This window comes from Zonotrichia albicollis, chromosome 30 (genome assembly GCF_047830755.1).
Source record: "Zonotrichia albicollis isolate bZonAlb1 chromosome 30, bZonAlb1.hap1, whole genome shotgun sequence".
Taxonomy (NCBI): Eukaryota; Metazoa; Chordata; class Aves; order Passeriformes; family Passerellidae; genus Zonotrichia; species Zonotrichia albicollis.
In genome coordinates, this window is record NC_133848.1 from 5,207,230 (window position 1) to 5,224,608 (window position 17,379).

General features: G+C 59.5%; 2 protein-coding genes across 4 annotated transcripts; both read left to right on the forward strand.

The window, feature by feature from the left end:
• Window positions 1-33: 33 nt before the first annotated feature.
• Window positions 34-8,210, forward strand: MTMR11 (myotubularin related protein 11). Of its 3 annotated transcripts, XM_074529311.1 has the most exons (15): window positions 1,106-1,310; window positions 1,389-1,504; window positions 2,021-2,093; window positions 2,188-2,330; window positions 2,439-2,671; window positions 2,755-2,842; window positions 2,918-3,006; window positions 3,629-3,750; window positions 3,842-3,905; window positions 4,102-4,172; window positions 4,240-4,415; window positions 4,979-5,149; window positions 6,107-6,298; window positions 6,774-7,037; window positions 7,916-8,210. In XM_074529311.1, exons 1-15 carry the CDS (start codon window positions 1,121-1,123, stop codon window positions 8,009-8,011), a joined length of 2,088 nt encoding a protein of 695 aa, XP_074385412.1. In that variant the 5' UTR covers window positions 1,106-1,120; the 3' UTR covers window positions 8,012-8,210. The 3 variants fall into 3 exon arrangements, with proteins under 3 accessions (XP_074385411.1, XP_074385412.1, XP_074385410.1); XM_074529310.1 differs by lacking the exon at window positions 1,106-1,310 and adding an exon at window positions 34-480 and having other exon boundaries at window positions 2,188-2,671; XM_074529309.1 differs by having other exon boundaries at window positions 1,119-1,504; window positions 2,188-2,671.
• A 198-nt stretch (window positions 8,211-8,408) lies between these two features.
• On the forward strand, window positions 8,409-16,701 carry SF3B4 (splicing factor 3b subunit 4). Its single transcript, XM_074529313.1, has 6 exons — window positions 8,409-8,561; window positions 8,959-9,087; window positions 10,500-11,042; window positions 12,325-12,519; window positions 14,372-14,542; window positions 16,248-16,701. The coding sequence occupies exons 1-6, from the start codon at window positions 8,528-8,530 to the stop codon at window positions 16,430-16,432; spliced, it is 1,257 nt and encodes a 418-aa protein (XP_074385414.1). The 5' UTR covers window positions 8,409-8,527; the 3' UTR covers window positions 16,433-16,701.
• The last annotated feature ends 678 nt before the right edge of the window (window positions 16,702-17,379 follow it).

Genomic DNA, 17,379 nt, shown 5'->3' on the forward strand with positions numbered 1-17,379 from the left:
TATTATTTATATTATTTATTGTGTGATTCCATTTTGCTACTAATTCTTGGCTTTCATTTAAAAAACAACAGCCTCAAACACCCCTCCCTCCCTGTTTCTGTCTGTCCTTGCTGCTCTTTTCCCCACCTGCATCCCAGGGCTCCCTTTGGTACCTGAGGCTCCAAAATCAGGGATGAATCCCAGCACGGGCCACAGGGATGCTGAAGCTTTAAATGAAAAAGTTTTGGGGGTGGTTGGAAGGTGGGACCCCAGCACAGTTTCCCAAGGGATTTCTGGCACTGGGATTTTCTCTCCCAGCTCTGTTTTTCCTTCCTCCGGGCATTGTGGGCGGACACTCCGTGCCCAGCTCCACCTCTGATGATTTTCCTCCAGGATCTTCCCTCCTGCCATGGCCCCGACTGACCCCGTCCGGGCTCAAAGCCTCCAGGAAATTCCTCTCATCTGCCAAAAGCTTTTCCCAGCCCCGGGAACCTCTGCCAGGTGATTCTGCTGCGGGGGGAAAATTGGGGTGCACCAACTGCAGCCTCCAAAGCTGCCACTGCCCCAAAAATCTGGGGGGAAACACAGCAGGAACGAGAGCTGGAACTGGAGTTTCTGTGTGCCTGGGTTGTGTCAGGATTTATTTGGCTGCCTCGGGTTTGGGGTGCCCGGAGGTGTCGTGGCACCGGGGGGTGGCACGGGTGGCACCGGGGGGTGGCACAGGTGGCACTGGGGCCGCCATCCACCTGCTGCCCGCTGCGGGCTCGGCGAGGGAGGGACGGGGCCGGCTTGGCTCGGCTTGGCTGGGGAGGAGAAGGCTCCGTGCTTGTGCCGTGAGTCACCGAGCAGCCTCTGCCGCCGCCGTGTGCCCGGGAGGGGCCCCGCGCCCCTCCCGCTCCGCTGCTGCCGGGGTTTGGGGGTTCCCCCTCTTTGGAGACCCCAGACCCGCCCGTCCCCGAGGGGTGGCCGTGGGGTCTGTACCCCCGACCCAACAGTGAACTTCGGGGTGCCTCAGGCCGCCCCCGTCCCCGTCCGCCCGCGGAGCTCCCGGGCTGCCCCCCTTTCCCTCCGCCGGTACCGGGGCGGAACGCCGGGATCGGCGGGGCCGGGATGAGCGGAACGCCGGGCTCCGAGGGGCGGGATGGCGGGGCAGGGATGCCAGGGGAGGGCGGGATGCCGGAGTGCAGGGCGGGATGCCGGAGCCGGGCCGGGCGCTCGGGGCTCTTTCCCGGGCCGCTCCGGCCCCGGCGCTCCGGGCCCGCCCGGCCAAAGTCCCTGCGCCATGAGCGGGGCCCCGGGCGGCCGCCGCCCGCCCTTCCCCGCGCTCCCAGGTAGGGCCGGGACCGGGGCCGGGGGTTCTGGGGGGCTCGGGGCGCTCGGAGCCCCGCACCCAGTGTCGGTCCCCGCAGGGGAGCGGGTGCTCGAGGAGGCGGCGGGCGCCCGGCGGCGCCGCGGGAACGGCGGCGGCTCCGTCCCGGGGACGCTGCTCTGCACCAACCGGCGCCTCGCCTTCGTGCCCGGCCAGGTGCGACGGGAACACCGGGAACACCGGGAACACCGGGAACAGCGGGAACGGGACCGCGGGGCCCCGCGCCGCCTGCCCTGGGGGATCCCTGCCCCGGCGCGACCCCATCCCGGCACATCCCGACCCCATCCCGGCACATCCCGACCCCGTCCCGGCACATCCCGATCCCATCCCGGCACATCCCGATCCCATCCCGGCGCATCCCGATCCCATCCCGACCCCATCCCGGCACATCCCGACCCCATCCCGGCACATCCCGATCCCACTCCGACCCCACCCCACCGCACCCCGACCCTCGGCTCAGCCCCACCGCACCCCTGCCTCCCATCCCAGCTCCATCCCAGCCCACTCCGGCTCCTTGACTGCAGATCCTTCACCCGGGGAGCTCCTCACTGCAGGACATAGCGGGGACAAGGGACATCGGTGCAGATGTCCCACCCCCGATCCATCCCCGGCTCCCCTCCCGGGCCTGGGGGACACTCGGGGCAGTTCCCAGCCCTCCCCACTCTCCCGCAGGCTCCCGGCTCCCGTGGCCTCCTGCGCCCTGAGGACGAGGTGGCGCTGCCCTGCATCCACAAACTGGTGGCAGGTACGGGGGACACTGGGGACACCTGGGGACACACGCGGGATGAGCCGGGCGGCTCTCGGGGTTCAGCCCTGACCGCCTCACCCCCCGACCGCAGCCAGCAGCTTCTCCAAGCCCAAGGTGCTCACGGCCGCCTCCACCCTCAAGTTCATCCCCGAGGAACTCGCCGTGTTCTGCCGGGATTTCCGCCTGCTCCGCTTCTCCTTCCCCGAGAACGGTTTGGCCCCGCAGGCGTTCCGGGTACGCCCGGGAGGGGCAGAGGGGCTGGACCCCCACTCTGGGGTACCCCGCGGTTCTGGGGTACCCGGGGGGCTCCCCCCTCACAGCCCACCCCGGCTGCCCTCGCAGGTGGCCAACGCCATCGCACAGGCGCGGGAGGCGGCCGCGAGGCTGGGGGATGCTGCCGATGGCTGGGCCAGCCCTGGGGAAGCCGTCCCAGAGGAGGAGGAGGAGGAGGATGAAGGCTCCTCCACCACGCTGCTCTTCGAGAGCCTGCGGGACTGGGAGGAGGAGCTGCAGCGTCTCGGCGCTGCGGGCTGGAGGGTGAGCGCCGTCAATGAGCGCTTCGACATGGCCCCGAGGTACGGCCCCCAGCGCTGCCTGAGCCCCCCAAACGGCGCCGGAGATTTGGGGGGACCCCAGCCCGTGTCCCGCCTTCCCACAGCCTCCCGCAGTACCTCTGGGTGCCCAGCGGGCTTCTGGACCACGACCTCAAGCGAACCTTTGGCCACTTCCAGGAGCGCCGGGTGCCTGTGAGTGCCTGGGCAGGGCCGGGCAGGGTGGGGGGCACTGCGGGAGCTGGGGGTGTCACCCCGTTTCTCTTGCAGCGCCTGTGCTGGCACCACCCGGGCGGGGGGCACCTGCTGAGAGCTGCCAGCTTCCACCCGGCCTCAGAGCCGGGCAGCGAGGACGTGAGGTGGGTGCCAGGGGCTGGGGTGGGGGCTGAGGGCGTGCCCAGGGCTGGCTCCCTGTGCCCCCAGGCTGGCATTGCCTAGGGCTCCCTGTGCCCTGGCCTGGCCTCACCTGGGGCTCCCTGTGCCCTGGGCTGGCACCTCCCTGTGCCCTGGGGCTCCCAGGCTGGCACCTCCCTGTGCCCCCAGCCTGGGCACACCTGGGGCTCCCGGGCTGGCACCTCCCTGTGCCCTGGGGCTGGCACAACCTGGAGCTCCCTTTGCCCCCAGCCTGGCCACACCTGGGGCTCCCGGGCTGGCACCTCCCTGTGCCCCGGGCTGGCCTCACCTGGGGCTCCCTGTGCCCCCCAGACTGGCACCACCTGGGGGTCCCGGGCTGGCACCTCCCTGAACCCCCAGGCTGGCACCTCCCTGTGCCCCCGAGCTGGCACCACCCAGGGCTCCCTGTTCCTCTGGGCTGGCACCTCCCTGTGCCCTGGGCTGGCACCTTCCTGTGCCCCCGAGCTGGCACCACCCAGGGCTCCCTGTGCCCCTGCCCTGGCCTCACCTGGGGCTCCCTGTTCCTCTGGGCTGGCACCTCCCTGTGCCCCCGGGCTGGCACCACCCAGGGCTCCCTGTGCCCCCCAGGTGCCTGGAGGAGCTGCTGCTGGGGGGCCGTGGGCCCTGTGTGTTGGCTGACACGGCCGAGCTGCCCACGCTGGCTGACATCCAGCTGGCGCACCTGAGGCTGAGGGCGCTCTGCCTGCCAGGTGAGTGACACCAGGGGGGCACTGGGGACCCCCAAACCCACTGGGGGGGCTGGGATTCCCCCCCTCTGAACCCCCATCCCGTGGGATGCAGGTGCAGTGGCAGAGGAGAAGTGGCTCTCGGCCCTGGAGGGGACACGGTGGCTGGATCATGTGCGGTGAGCAGGGGACAAGGGGACTTTGGGGTGCAGGGAGGTATTTTAGGGAAAACTCACCCTAAATCCCATGGTGGAATGTCCCCCCCCAGCCCACCTGGCACCGTGGGGTGCTGGGGGCATTGTGGTGGGTGCATGAGCCACCCAGATGTGTGACTGTGACATTTTGGGGTGCCCTGAACCCGTTTTTGCCCCCCAGCTCGTGCCTGAGAAAAGCAGCAGAGGTGGCGTCGCTGCTGGCAGGGAAGCGCTGCTCTGTGATCCTGCAAGGTGGGGACTGGAAAAGGATGGGAGGGGGCTGCAAAGGGGACCCCCCCTCACCACTCTGTCCCCCCAGAGCCCTCAGACCGGGACCTGAACTGCCTGCTGGCCTCCCTGGTGCAGCTCCTGGGGGACCCCCACGCCCGCTCCCTGCCCGGCTTCCAGAGCCTGGTGCAGAGGGAGTGGGTGGCAGCCGGGCACCCCTTCCCACGGAGGCTGGGGCTGCTGTGCCAGGACAGCCCCCGCGAGGAGGTGAGACCCCCACTCCTATCCCACAGCCCCCAATCCTGGCCCTGGCAGGAGGTGAGACCCCCACTCCTGTCCCACAGCCCCCGCGAGGAGGTGAGACCCCCAATCCTATCCCACAGACCCCAATCCTAACCCTGGCAGGAGGTGAGACCCCACTCCTGTCCCACAGACCCTAACCCTAACCCCACTCCTGTCCCATCCCTAACCCTGGGGGGAGGTGAGACCCCCACTCCTGTCCCATCTCTAACCCAAACACTGGCAGGTGAGACCCCCACTCCTGTCCCATGGATCCCCTTACCCTTGGCAGGAGGTGAGACCCCCACTCCTATCCCACAGACCCTAATCCTGGCCCTGGCAGGAGGTGAGACCCCCCACCCCTGTACCTTCCCTAACCCTGGGATGAGGTGAGACCCCCACTCCTGTACCTTCCCTAACCCCAAGGGGAGGTGAGACCCCCACTCCTGTCCCATCCATCTCTAACCCAAACACTGGCAGGTGAGACCCCCACTCCTGTCCCATCCCTAACCCAGGAGGAGGTGACCCCACCCCATCCCCATTTCCCCCAGGCCCCCGTGTTCCTGCTCTTCCTGGACTGCACGTGGCAGCTGCTGTGGCAATTCCCTGCACATTTTGGCTTCACCGAGGCGTTTCTGCTGGCGCTGCACGACAGCAGCTTCAGCCCCGACTGCAGCACCTTCCGCTTCAGCTGCCAGCGCCAGCGGGGCCGCAGCAGCCTGGTGAGGGCAGGGCAGCGGGGCTGCACCCCCACATCTCCCATTTCACCCCTTTTCCCCTCAGTTTCAGTTTCTCCATCCCCATTCTGAACTGGGCACCCCCAAACCCTCCCATTTCACACTTTTCCCCCTCAATTTCAGTTTCTCCATCCCCATTCCAAACAGGGAACAGGCACCCCTAAATCTCCCATTTCATCCCTTCTCCTCAATTTCAGTTTCTCCATCCCCATTCCAAACTGGGAACAGGCACCCCCAAACCCTCCCATTTCACCCCTTCTTCTCCTCAATTTCAGTTTCTTCACCCCCATGCCAAACTGGGCACCCCCAAACCCTCCCATTTCACACTTTTCCCCCTCAATTTCAGTTTCTCCATCCCCATGCCAAACGGGGAACAGGCACCCCTAAATCTCCCATTTCACCCCTTTTCCCCCTCAATTTCAGTTTCTCCATCCCCATTCCAAACTGGGCACCTCCAATCCCTCCCATTTCACCCCTTCTTCTCCTCACTCTCAGTTTATCCACCCCCATTCCAGACTGGGGACAGGCACCCCCAGATCTCCCATTTCATCCCTTCTCCTCAATTTCAGTTTCTCCACCCCCATTCCAAACTGGGCATGGGCACCCCAGATCTCCCATTTCACCCCTTTTTCCCTCAATTTCAGTTTCTCCATCCCCATTCCAAACTGGGCACCCCCAAACCCTCCCATTTCACCCCTTCTTCTCACTCTCAGTTCCCATTTCACCCCTTCTCCTCCTCACACTCAGTTTCTCCATCCCCATTCCAAACTGGGCATCCCCAAACCCTCCCATTTCACCCCTCCTTCTCCTCACTTTCAGTTTCTTCATCCCCATTCCAAACTGGGCACCCCAAATCTCCCATTTCACCCCTTCTTTCCCCCCTCCGTGCCTCAGTTTCCCCATCCCAAACACGGCACTGATTTCCCAACCCTCCCCTCACAGCCCCGGCTCCCCAGCCAGACCTACCGGCCCATGGGGGGCTGGCAGGAGCCCGGGGGGCACAGGGGACACCCCAACCCCTGCAGCTTCCCCCCGGTGTGGGCCTGGGGCCGCCGCTACAGCCGGCAGCAGCGGGAGCAGTTCCGGAACCCCGCGGGACCCCCGGGCCCTGCTGGGCCCCCGACCCCCAGCACGGTGAGTGGGGCTGCACCCTCCCTTCTTCCCTCAATCCCTGGGATTTCCCCCATTTCCTCTTGCTTTCAGCCCCTTTTATTCCTATTTTTTCAGCATTTTTCCTCCCCTGTTCTCCCTTTGAGGGAAAATCCCCAAATGGGATTTTTCCCGCCATTTTGTTTACCCCTAATTTTTCCACCCCATTTTTCCCCTCCCTGTTTTCCCCTCAAAGGAAAATCCCAAAACTGGATTTTTCCCCCTTTTTGTTGCCCCTAATTTTTCCTATTTTTCAACCCATTTTTCCTCCTGTTTTCCCTCCAAGGGGGAATCTCAAAATGGGATTTTTCCCCCTTTTTGTTGCCCCTAATTTTTCCTGTTTTTCACCCTATTTTTCCTCCTGTTTTGCCTTCAAAGGAAAATCCCAGACTGGGATTTTTCCCCATTTTGTTGCCCCCTAACTTTTCCTAATCCCAGTTTTCTTTTTCTCCTTCCTCAGCCCGCAGAGCCCTGCCCGTGGGGGGAGCCCAGGCTGGTGCTGGCTCTGGCCAAGGGCTCCCTGTGCCCACACTCCCTGCCCTGGTGGAGCCGCCCCCCCCAGCGCCCCCCACTCTGGGGGTCCCCCTCGGGCAGCCAGGGGACACTGGGGGGGCTCTTGGGGACATCGTGCCAGCCCCCCCCGGGGCTGCTGCTGCCCTGCACCGCCGGGCCCTGCGTGCGGCTCTGGCACCGCTGCTACCTCAGGGGGCTGCCCCAGGAACAGGTACGGGGAAACTGAGGCACGGGGCGGATGGGGTGGGGGGCCTGGGTTGGGGGGTCCGAGTTTGGGGGGTGTCAGCCCTGTCCTGATGTTTGGGTTGGGGCTGAGGATGGATTTGTGTCCATCAGGGGATGGATGGATGATGGATGGATGGATGGATGGATGGATGGATGGATGATGGATGATGGATGGATGGATGGATGGATGGATGGATGGATGGATGGATGGATGATGGATGGATAGATGATGGATGGATGGATGGATGGATGGATGATGGATGGATAGATGATGGATGGATGGATGGATGGATGGATGGATGATGGATGGATGGTGGATGGATGGATGATGGATGGATGGATGGATGATGGATGGATAGATGATGGATGGATGGATGGATGGATGGATGATGGATGGATGGTGGATGGATGGATGATGGATGGATGGATGGATGATGGATGGATGGATGATGGATGATGGATGGATGGATGGATGGATGGATGGATGGATGGATGATGGATGGATAGATGATGGATGGATGGATGGATGGATGGATGGATGGATGGATGATGGATGGATAGATGATGGATGGATGGATGGATGGATGGATGGATGGATGGATGATGGATGGATGGATGGATGGATGGATGGATGGATGGATGGACGGACCCCATGTCTATCCATGGATGGATGATGGACAGACAGACCCAATGTCTATCCATCCTACCCTATGTCCCTGTCCTGCACTGGACATTCAGCCCCGTGTTCCCACCCCTGTGTCCCTATCCCATTATGAACCCTCCACCCACGTTCTGGTCCCCGTGTCCCCATCCCTGTCCCCTGCCCTGTGTCCCCACCCTGTGCTGGATGTGCTCTCCCTGCAGCGTGGCCGCTTGGCCCCATCCCTGGCCGGGCTGACCGAGGAGCTGCAGCTGCTCCAGGAGCGGCTCCGTGCCTGGAACCTGCGCAGACCCCACTGAGACCCGGAGGACACCGGAGCCCACCCAGCATCGCTGGGGCCTTGGGGGCTTTGAACACCCTGGTGCTCCCCACAGCTGCCCCGGCTACCTCTGGGCGCTTGGCACTGCCGGGAATTGCGGAGCGGCGGCTCCCGACGTGTACCCTATGCCAGGCGGACGCTGCGGGGGTCTCGGTTTTCCATTAAATTTGTGCTGCCTCCATGAGGCTCCAGGAGCTCAGGGATGGGGACTGGAATGGGGATGGGAACACTGCGGGAGCCCAGATCCGGGACCTCTGGTACTGAGGGCCCTCCTGGCTGCGAGGGCAGTGTTGCGAGAGAAAGGCCATGTCGCGACAGAAGGTCCATGTCACGACAGAAGGAAGGGCAGCGGCCCCCCCGCCCACACTCAAGATGGCGGCCGCGCCTTCCCCTCAAGACACCACTTCCGGTCCCTTCCCGCTGACGCCGTGCTTGCGCGCTGACGTCACGCGCGTGCGTGCCTGCGTGCGGCGCCGCGCGCGGGGAGCGGGATAAGATGGCGGCGGGGCCGATCTCGGAGAGGAACCAGGGTGGGAGCGGCGGGACCGGCCCGGCGGCACCGGGGGCACGGCGGGGCTGGGGCAGCGCTGGGGGCACTCACGGGGACACCGCGGGGGCGCTGGGGAGGCCTTGGGCGCGCCGGGGGCGTGCGGGGTGTGTGGAGATCGTGGGGGGGGGTGCTGTGGGTACATCCTGAGGGGGATGAGGGGTCCTTGGTGCATCCTGGAAGGGCTGGAGGGGATTTTGGGCTCCCTGAGACACGGAGGGAGGCGCTGGGGGAGCTCCGGGGTTCTGGTGGGCTGTGGTTTATTCACGAAGGCAAAAGAGGGGTTGGGTGCTCGTGGATTAAGGGCTGATGGGGAAGGGGTTTCGGGGGAAGGGGTTTCGGGTTTGTGGGGGTCCCGGTTCTGATCTCGGTTCTCGCAGATGCCACGGTGTACGTGGGGGGCCTGGACGAGAAGGTCAGCGAGCCCCTGCTCTGGGAGCTGTTCCTGCAGGCAGGGCCCGTGGTCAACACGCACATGCCCAAGGACCGGGTCACGGGCCAGCACCAGGGTGAGGGAGCCCGAAAGCGCCGAGCCGGGGCTGGGATTGGGGTGTGGAAAGTGTGGAAAAAGGGGATCATCCTCTGGCCCTCGAGGAGATGGCCCTCTCTTCGAGCTGGGTTTTATGAGCTCTCAGAATTTCTCACACCTGAGATAGCTCTGCTACATAAAATTAACAGGATGGGTTTTGAGATGGTGTTGGAAGCAGAAAAAAGGTTAAAAAAAGGTGAAATAACAAAGCTCTTACAGAGAAAAAGCTGAGCTAAGGGTAACAGGTTCTTCCTTTAGCTAAGCTTCTCAAAAAGCAATTATTTCCCTTCTTCTCTTCTTTTTTTAAATGAATTACTTAGGTGGGACTTTTTGGCCTCTATCTAATTGGCAGCCCTAAGTCTTAGGTGAAATCTTTAAAGCCTTATGAGGTGTCTTTGTACAAATTGAGGAGAGAAACTTCTGAGCTTTTTTTTCCCTTTTTTAGCAGACAAAGAATAATTTACCCACTCCATCAATGGGAGGGGCACATTCCTACACGGGGGTGCCATGGTTTAAATGAAATGGGGATTTAATCAAGTATTAAGTGGTATTAAAATAAAATCGGGGGTTTCAGTCAGTAATTAATGGGGTTTTCAGTGAGCTGGAGTTTTAAATCAGGTGGGGGTGTGTGTGGGGGATTCTGTCCTGAAATCCTTTTGGGGTCAAGATTTTGGTCCTGAAATCTTTTGGATTTCTGTCCTGAAATCCTTTTGGGGTCCAGGATTTCTGTCCTGAAATCCTTTTGTAATCCAAAATTTCTGTCCTGATATCTTTTTGGGATCCAAGATTTCTATCCTGAAATCTTTTGGATTTCTGTCCAAGATTTCTGTCAAGGATTTCTGCACAAGGTTTCTGTCCTGAAGTCCTTTTGGGGTCTAGCATCTCTGTGCTGAAATCTTTTGGATTTCTGTCCAAGATTTCAGTCCAGGGTTTCTCTCTTGAAATCCTTTTGGGGTCCAGGATTCCTGTCTAGGATTTCAGTCCAGCGTTTCTCTCTTGAAATCCTTTTGGGGTCCAGGATTTCAGTCCAGGATTTCAGTCCAGGGTTTCTGTCCTGAAATCCTTTTGGGGTCCAGGATTCCTGTCCAGAATTTCAGTCCAGGGTTTCTCTCTTGAAATCCTTTTGGGGTCCAGGATTTCAGTCCAGGATTTCTGTCCTGAAATCCTTTTGGGGTCCTGGATTTTTGTCCAGGGTTTCTCTGCTGAAATCCTTTTGGGGTCCAGGATTTGTGTCCTGAAATCTTTCTGGGGTCCAGGATTTCTCTCCAAGATTTCTGTCCTGAAATGCTTTTGGGGTCCAGGATTCCTGTCCAGGGTTTCTCTGCTGAAATCCTTTTGGGGTCCCCCCTGAGATGCCTTTGAGGTGTGTTGAGCCCTTTTGGGGTCCCCCAGGCTACGGCTTCGTGGAGTTCCTGAGCGAGGAGGACGCCGACTACGCCATCAAGATCATGAACATGATCAAGCTCTACGGCAAACCCATCCGCGTCAACAAGGCCTCGGCCCACAACAAGAACCTGGACGTGGGCGCCAACATCTTCATCGGCAACCTGGACCCCGAGATCGACGAGAAGCTGCTCTACGACACCTTCAGCGCCTTCGGCGTCATCCTGCAGACCCCCAAGATCATGAGGGACCCCGACACGGGCAACTCCAAGGGTTACGCCTTCATCAACTTCGCCAGCTTCGACGCGTCGGACGCGGCCATCGAGGCCATGAACGGGCAGTACCTGTGCAACCGGCCCATCACCGTGTCCTACGCCTTCAAGAAGGACTCCAAGGGCGAGCGGCACGGCTCGGCGGCCGAGCGGCTGCTGGCGGCGCAGAACCCGCTGTCCCAGGCCGACCGGCCACACCAGCTCTTCGCCGACGCGCCGCCGCCGCCGACCGTCCCCACGCCCGTGGTGACCGCGCTGGGGCCGGGGGTGACGCCGCCAGGTGGGTGACAGGGTGGGTGACACTGCCGGGTGGGTGACGCCGCCATGAGAGTGACTCCACCTGGTGGGTGACACCACCAGGTGGGTGACAGGATGGGTGACACCACCAGGTGGGTGACACCGCCAGGTGGGTGACAGGGTGGGTGACAGGATGGGTGACACTGCCAGGTGGGTGACACTGCTGGGTGTGTGACACCTCCAGGTGGGTGACACCGCCGGGTGGGTGACGCCGCCGGGTGGGTGACACCGCCGGGTGGGTGACAGGGTGGGTGACGCCGCCAGGTGGGTGACACCTCGAGGTGGGTGACACCGCCAGGTGGGTGACAGGGTGGGTGACACCGCCGGCTGGGTGACAGGGTGGGTGACACCACCAGGTGGGTGACGCCGCCATGAGGGTGACTCCACCTGGTGGGTGACACTGCCGGGTGGGTGACACCTCGAGGTGGGTGACACTGCCGGGTGGGTGACACTGCCAGTTGGGTGACAGGGTGGGTGACACCGCCGGGTGGGTGACACTGCCAGGTGGGTGACAGGGTGGGTGACACCGCCGGGTGGGTGACACCTCGAGGTGGGTGACACTGCTGGTTGGGTGACACTGCCAGGTGGGTGACAGGGTGGGTGACACTGCCAGATAGGTGACACCGCTGGATGGGTGACACTGCCAGTTGGGTGACAGGGTGGGTGATGCTGCCAGGTGGGTGACGCCGCCAGGAGGGTGACACCGCCAGGTGGGTGACACTGCCAAGTAAATAATATAATATAATATAATATAATATAATATAATATAATATAATATAATATAATATATATTTTACATAATATTAGTATATATAATATATTATATTATGTATTATACAAATATATTATATTATATCATATCATTTATATTCTGTCATATACTATATTACATTATATTATACTAAAGAATATAGGTGAATATAGAAGATATAAAATATATTCTATATAAAATTTATATATTTTATATAGAATATATAGTTGAATAGAGAATTTAGAATATATAAAAATAGTATACTATACTAATAGATACTATACGACAGAATACAAAAAAATACTGAATGCTACAAAGATAATAATAGAATATAGAGTATATAGAATAATAATTCCATACAGAATATATATTCTATATTCTTTATAGAGATATATTCTATATTCTATATAGAACATATAGTTGAATATAGAATTTAGAACATATTAAAATATCCCAGCAAAAGGATTTTTCACGAAATTTGCCCGTGACATCAATTTTCCCGTTTGTGTTTCAGGCCTGCCTCCCCCCGGCTCGTTCCCGCCGCCGGTGCCGCCGCCGGGGGCGCTGCCCCCCGGGATGCCCCCGGCCATGCCCCCCCCGCCGATGCCCCCGGGTGCCGGAGCCCCTGGGCCCCCCTCGGGAGCTGCCCCTGCCGGGGGGCACCCCCCTCACCCACACCCCTTCCCGCCAGGAGGGATGCACCACCCAGGTACGGGGCTGCCGGGGCCGCGGAGCCTCCTCTTGGTGGCTGTTCTCTCCTTTCTCCTCTCCTCCTTCCCTTTCTTGTCTACTTCCTTCTCCTTTCCTTCTCTTCTCCTTCTCCTCTTTTCCATCTTCTCTCCTTTCTTTCTCTTCCCTTTTTCCTTTTCCTTTCCCTTTCTCCTCCTTTCTCTTCTTCCTTCTCTCTCCTCTCTCCTTTCTTTTCCCTTTCCCTTCTTTCTCCTTTCCATCTCCTCTTCTTTCTTTCTCTTCCCTTTTTCCTTTTCCTTTCCCTTTCTCCTTTCTCTTCTTCCTTCTCTCTCCTCTCTCCTTTCCTTTCCCTTTCCTTTCCCTTTCCCTTCCTTCTCCTTTCCATCTCCTCTTCTTTCTTTCTCTTCCTTTTTTCCTTTTCCTTTCCCCTCCTTTCTCCTTTCCCTTCTCTCTCATCTCCTTTCTCCCTTCCCTTCCCTTCCCTTCCCTTCCCTTCCCTTCCCTTCCCTTCCCTTCCCTTCCCTTCCCTTCCCTTCCCTTCCCTTCCCTTCCCTTCCCTTCCCTTCCCTTCCCTTCCCTTCCCTTCCCTTCCCTTCCCTTCCCTTCCCTTCCCTTCCCTGACAGTGACACTTCAAACATAAATTATTTCATTTTTATATTAGAACTAATTAACTGACTGGTCCATTTAAGGAATTAAGCACATGGCATCCAATAATTTTATGATAATTATCAAAATAGTGAAATACAGTCTTAGTGGGGGTTGTGATTGCTGAAGGATCTGGGGAATTCAGGAATTTGTTGCTGTCTGGGAGGCACCAGGGCAGGGAGAGGGTTGGGAGGTGTGGGAGGCAGGGACACAGGAAGGGAGGAGCTGATTTTGGCATTAATAATTGAATTAAACCACTTTTTTCCCTGATTCCCCACATTTTGGCCCCGTGGTGCTGAGAAGGAGCTGTGTCTGCATCTCAGCTCTGCGTCCAAAAGCACAAATTCTGTGAAATGTGCAGTTTAATGATTCTCTGGGATTTGTTTGATCCTGTGGCTCCAGAGCCACCCTAATTAGGGAGCTTTGTGTGATCCTGCTCTGGCCATGCCAGGAACAGATGCTGCAGGGCCTGAGCAGGGCCAATTACACCTGAAAGGGAAAACCAGGCTCAGGAGGAAACAATCATTTATTTGTGGGGTTTTTTAATGGGATAATTGACAGAAAGGAAGTTTGGGGGAACCCTGACTGCCCCAGTCAGAGCAGGGCAACCTCCAGCTTTGGATTGCTTTGGGAACTTGCCCAAATTCTGCAGGGATGGGGATTCCTCACTGTCCCGGGGCTGCACACTCTCTTTATTCCATCTTTTCCCACCCTCTTGCATCCAAACCCTTTCCTTTTACTGTGAACTCTGTTCCCTTCTTTTTAACCCCTTTTGGGCAGCAGAAACCCCTCTGCACCCCTGATTTCCAGATCCAGCTGGAATTCCAAATCCAGCTGGAATTTTGGTTCCTGGGGGTGCCCAGAGCTGTTTCCCTTATCTTTAACCCTTTCTTGGCAGCAGAAACCCCCTCTGCACCCATTATTTTCAAACCCAGCTGGAATTCAAGATCCAGAATTTTGGTTCCTGGGGGTGCCCAGAGCTGTTTCCCTTCTCTTTAACCCTTTCTTGGCAGCAGAATCCCCCTCTGCTCCCATTATTTCCAAACCCAGCTGGAATTCAAGATCCAGAATTTTGGTTCCTGGGGGTGCCCAGAGCTGCTTCCCTTATCTTTAACCCCTTCTTGGCAGCAGAATCCCCCTGTGCACCCCTGATTTCCAAACCCAGCTGCAGTTTTGATTCCTGGGGGGGCTCCCTGACACCCCTAACTCCATCCCCCCCCCCCAGGAATGCCACCCATGCAGGTGCACCACGGCCCCCCTGGCATGGGGCAGCACCACCCAGGACCACCAGGCTCAGGGGGGCAGCCACCCCCCCGGCCCCCCCCGGGAATGCCACACCCAGGACCCCCCCCCATGGGGCTCCCCCCTCGGGGGCCACACTTTGGATCTCCAATGGGTGAGTGGGGTCTGGTTTTGGGGGAGGAAGAGGAGGAGGAGGAGGGGTGTGGAGGAAAATCTGGGGGATCTGGCACCCCCCCAACACTTTGGGGTGTTCACAGGGGGTTCCTCATTGGGACCCTGTAACCCCCCCATGGGGATATCCACAGATTTGGGGTGGTTCTGGAAGCTCATGGGGGTCTTGGGAGCAATTCCTGATTTGGGGGAGTGTGTGCCAAGCTGGGAGGGGGGCACTAAGGTAGGTGTGGGTGGGGTGGGCTGCCTGGGAATTTTGGGAGCTGGGTTTGGATCATGTTCCTGCAGGGGGGTCGGGGGTCTCTGTCCTTTCTCCCCTGTCCCCCTGCCCCGTTTTTGGAGCAATTCCTGATTTTGGGGAGTGTTTGCCAAGCTGGGGGGGCACCCCTGGGTGTGGGTGAGGTGGGGTGGGCACCTCCAGGGAAGTTTGGGAAATGGGTTTGGGCTGGTGGTTCACGTTCCCCCAGGGGTTTTGGGGTCTCTCTCCCCCATCACTGACCCTCCTGTCCCCTGTTTTTGGAGCAGTTCCTGATTCTGGGGGGTGTTTGCCAAGCTGGGTGTGGATGGGATGGGCTGGGCAGCTCCAGGGAGGTTTGGGCTGGGGGTTCACGTTCCTCCAGGGTGTTTGGGGGTCTCTGTCCCCTCCCCCTGGCACTGACCCCCCCCTGTTTTTGGGGCAATTCCTGATTCTTTGCCAATCTGGGGGGGGTAGCACCTGCTGCATGTGGGACCCCTGGGTGTGGGTGGGCACCTCCAGGGAAGTTTGGGCTGGTGGTTCATGTTTCTCCAAGGGTTTGGGGGGTTTCTGTCGTTTCCCCCTGGCACTGACCCCCCTGTTTTTGGGGCAGTTTCTGAATTTGGGGGGTGTTTGCCAAGCTGGGTGTGGATGGGATGGGCTGGGCAGCTCCAGGGAGGTTTGGGCTGGTGGTTCACGTTCCTCCAGGGTGTTTGGGGGTCTCTGTCCCCTCCCCCTGTCACTGACCCCCCCCCTGTTTTTGGGGCAATTCCTGATTCTTTGCCAATCTGGGGGGGGGGCACCTGCTGCATGTGGCACCCCTGGGTGTGGGTGGGCACCTCCAGGGAATTTTGGGAAATGGGTTTGGGGTTGGATCATGTTCCTCCAGGTGGTTTGGGGGGCTCTGTCCTTTCTCCCCTGTCCCCTGTTTTTGGAGGAATTCCTGATTTTGGGGGGTGTTTGCCAAGCTGGGGGGGGCACCTGCTGCATGTGGCACCCCTGGGTGTGGGTGGGGTGGGATGGGCACTACCAGGGGAGTCTGGGAGGTGTTTTTGGGCTGGTGGTTCACGTTCCCCCAGGGGTTTGGGGGGCTCTGTCCTTTCCCCCCTGTCCCCCGTTTTTGGAGCAATTCCTGATTTTGGGGAGTGTGTGCCAAGCTGGGGGGGCACCCCTGGGTGTGGGTGGGCACCTCCAGGGAGATTTGGGCTGGTGGTTCACGTTCCCCCAGGGCTTTTGGGGTCTCTCTCCTCCCCCTTCACTGACCCCCCCTGTTTTTGGGGCAGTTTCTGAATTTGGGGAGTGTTTGCCAAGCTGCTGCATGTGGCACCCCTGGGTGTGGGTGGGGTAGGCACTACCAGGGGAGTTTGGGAGGTGTTTTTGGGCTGGTGGTTCACGTTCCCCCAAGGGTTTTGGGGTCTCTCTCCCCCCATCACTGACCCCCCTGTCCCCACAGGTCACCCCGGGCCGCTGCCGCACCACGGGCTCCGCGGGCCCCCCCCGCTGATGCCGCCCCACGGCTACAATGGGCCCCCCAGGCCCCCCCCCTACGGCTACCAGAGGGTCCCTCTGCCCCCTCGGCCGGCCCAGAGACCCCCGGGGGTCCCCCCACGAGGGCCCTTGCGGGGACCCCTGCCCTGAGAGGGGGGGCACCCTCTGCTCCCCATCCCTGCCCAGCCCTTGGGATCAACATTCCCACCCCTGCCAAGGGCTGGGGGCCACGCCCTGCTCCTCCCTTCCCTCCCCGTTTCTTCCCCCCATTTGTTTTTATAGTTTTAATTTTCCTCCCTCTCCCCACCTCCTCCTGTTTCTCTGGAAGCTTTTCCAAGCTCCTTTTTACTGGATTTTTGTTGGTTTTGTATGGAAAGCAGTGGCCAACCACTTGCAAATAAAGGATTTAGGAACCAGAAGGGTTTCTGGGTTGGGACTGAGATCTCTTCCCTGCTTTGGGAAGAACCAGGGCTGGAGGGATTTGGGGCAGAGCTGAGCCGTGGTTGATCCCTGCTCCACCTGTAAGCCTGCAAGAGCTGCTCCAAGGAATGTCTGGATTGCCATTCTTGTTCTGCCCAAATCCAAGGAGCTGAGGTTGGACTCTGGAATATTTTGGTGCCAAGGTTTAACCAAAGCCAAACATTCCCCTGGGAAATCTTCAAACCCCTTTTCCTGCCTCTGGGCAATGGCAGAGCTCCCAAGAGCTGGGAGTTTGTGGGGGGACATGGAAGTGGGAATTTGCTCCTTCCTTCCTTCCTTCCTTCCTTCCTTCCTTCCTTCCTTCCTTCCTTCCTTCCTTCCTTCCTTCCTTCCTTCCTTCCTTCCTTCCTTCCTTCCTTCCTTCCTTCCTTCCTTCCTTCCTTCCTTCCTTCCTTCCTTCCTTCCTTCCGCCACTTCCTTCCTTCCGCCACTTCCTTCCTTCCGCCACTTCCTTCCTTCCGCCACTTCCTTCCTTCCGCCACTTCCTTCCTTCCGCCACTTCCTTCCGCCACTTCCTTCCGCCACTTCCTTCCGCCACTTCCTTCCGCCACTTCCTTCCGCCACTTCCTTCCTTCCTTCCGCCACTTCCTTCCGCCACTTCCTTCCGCCACTTCCTT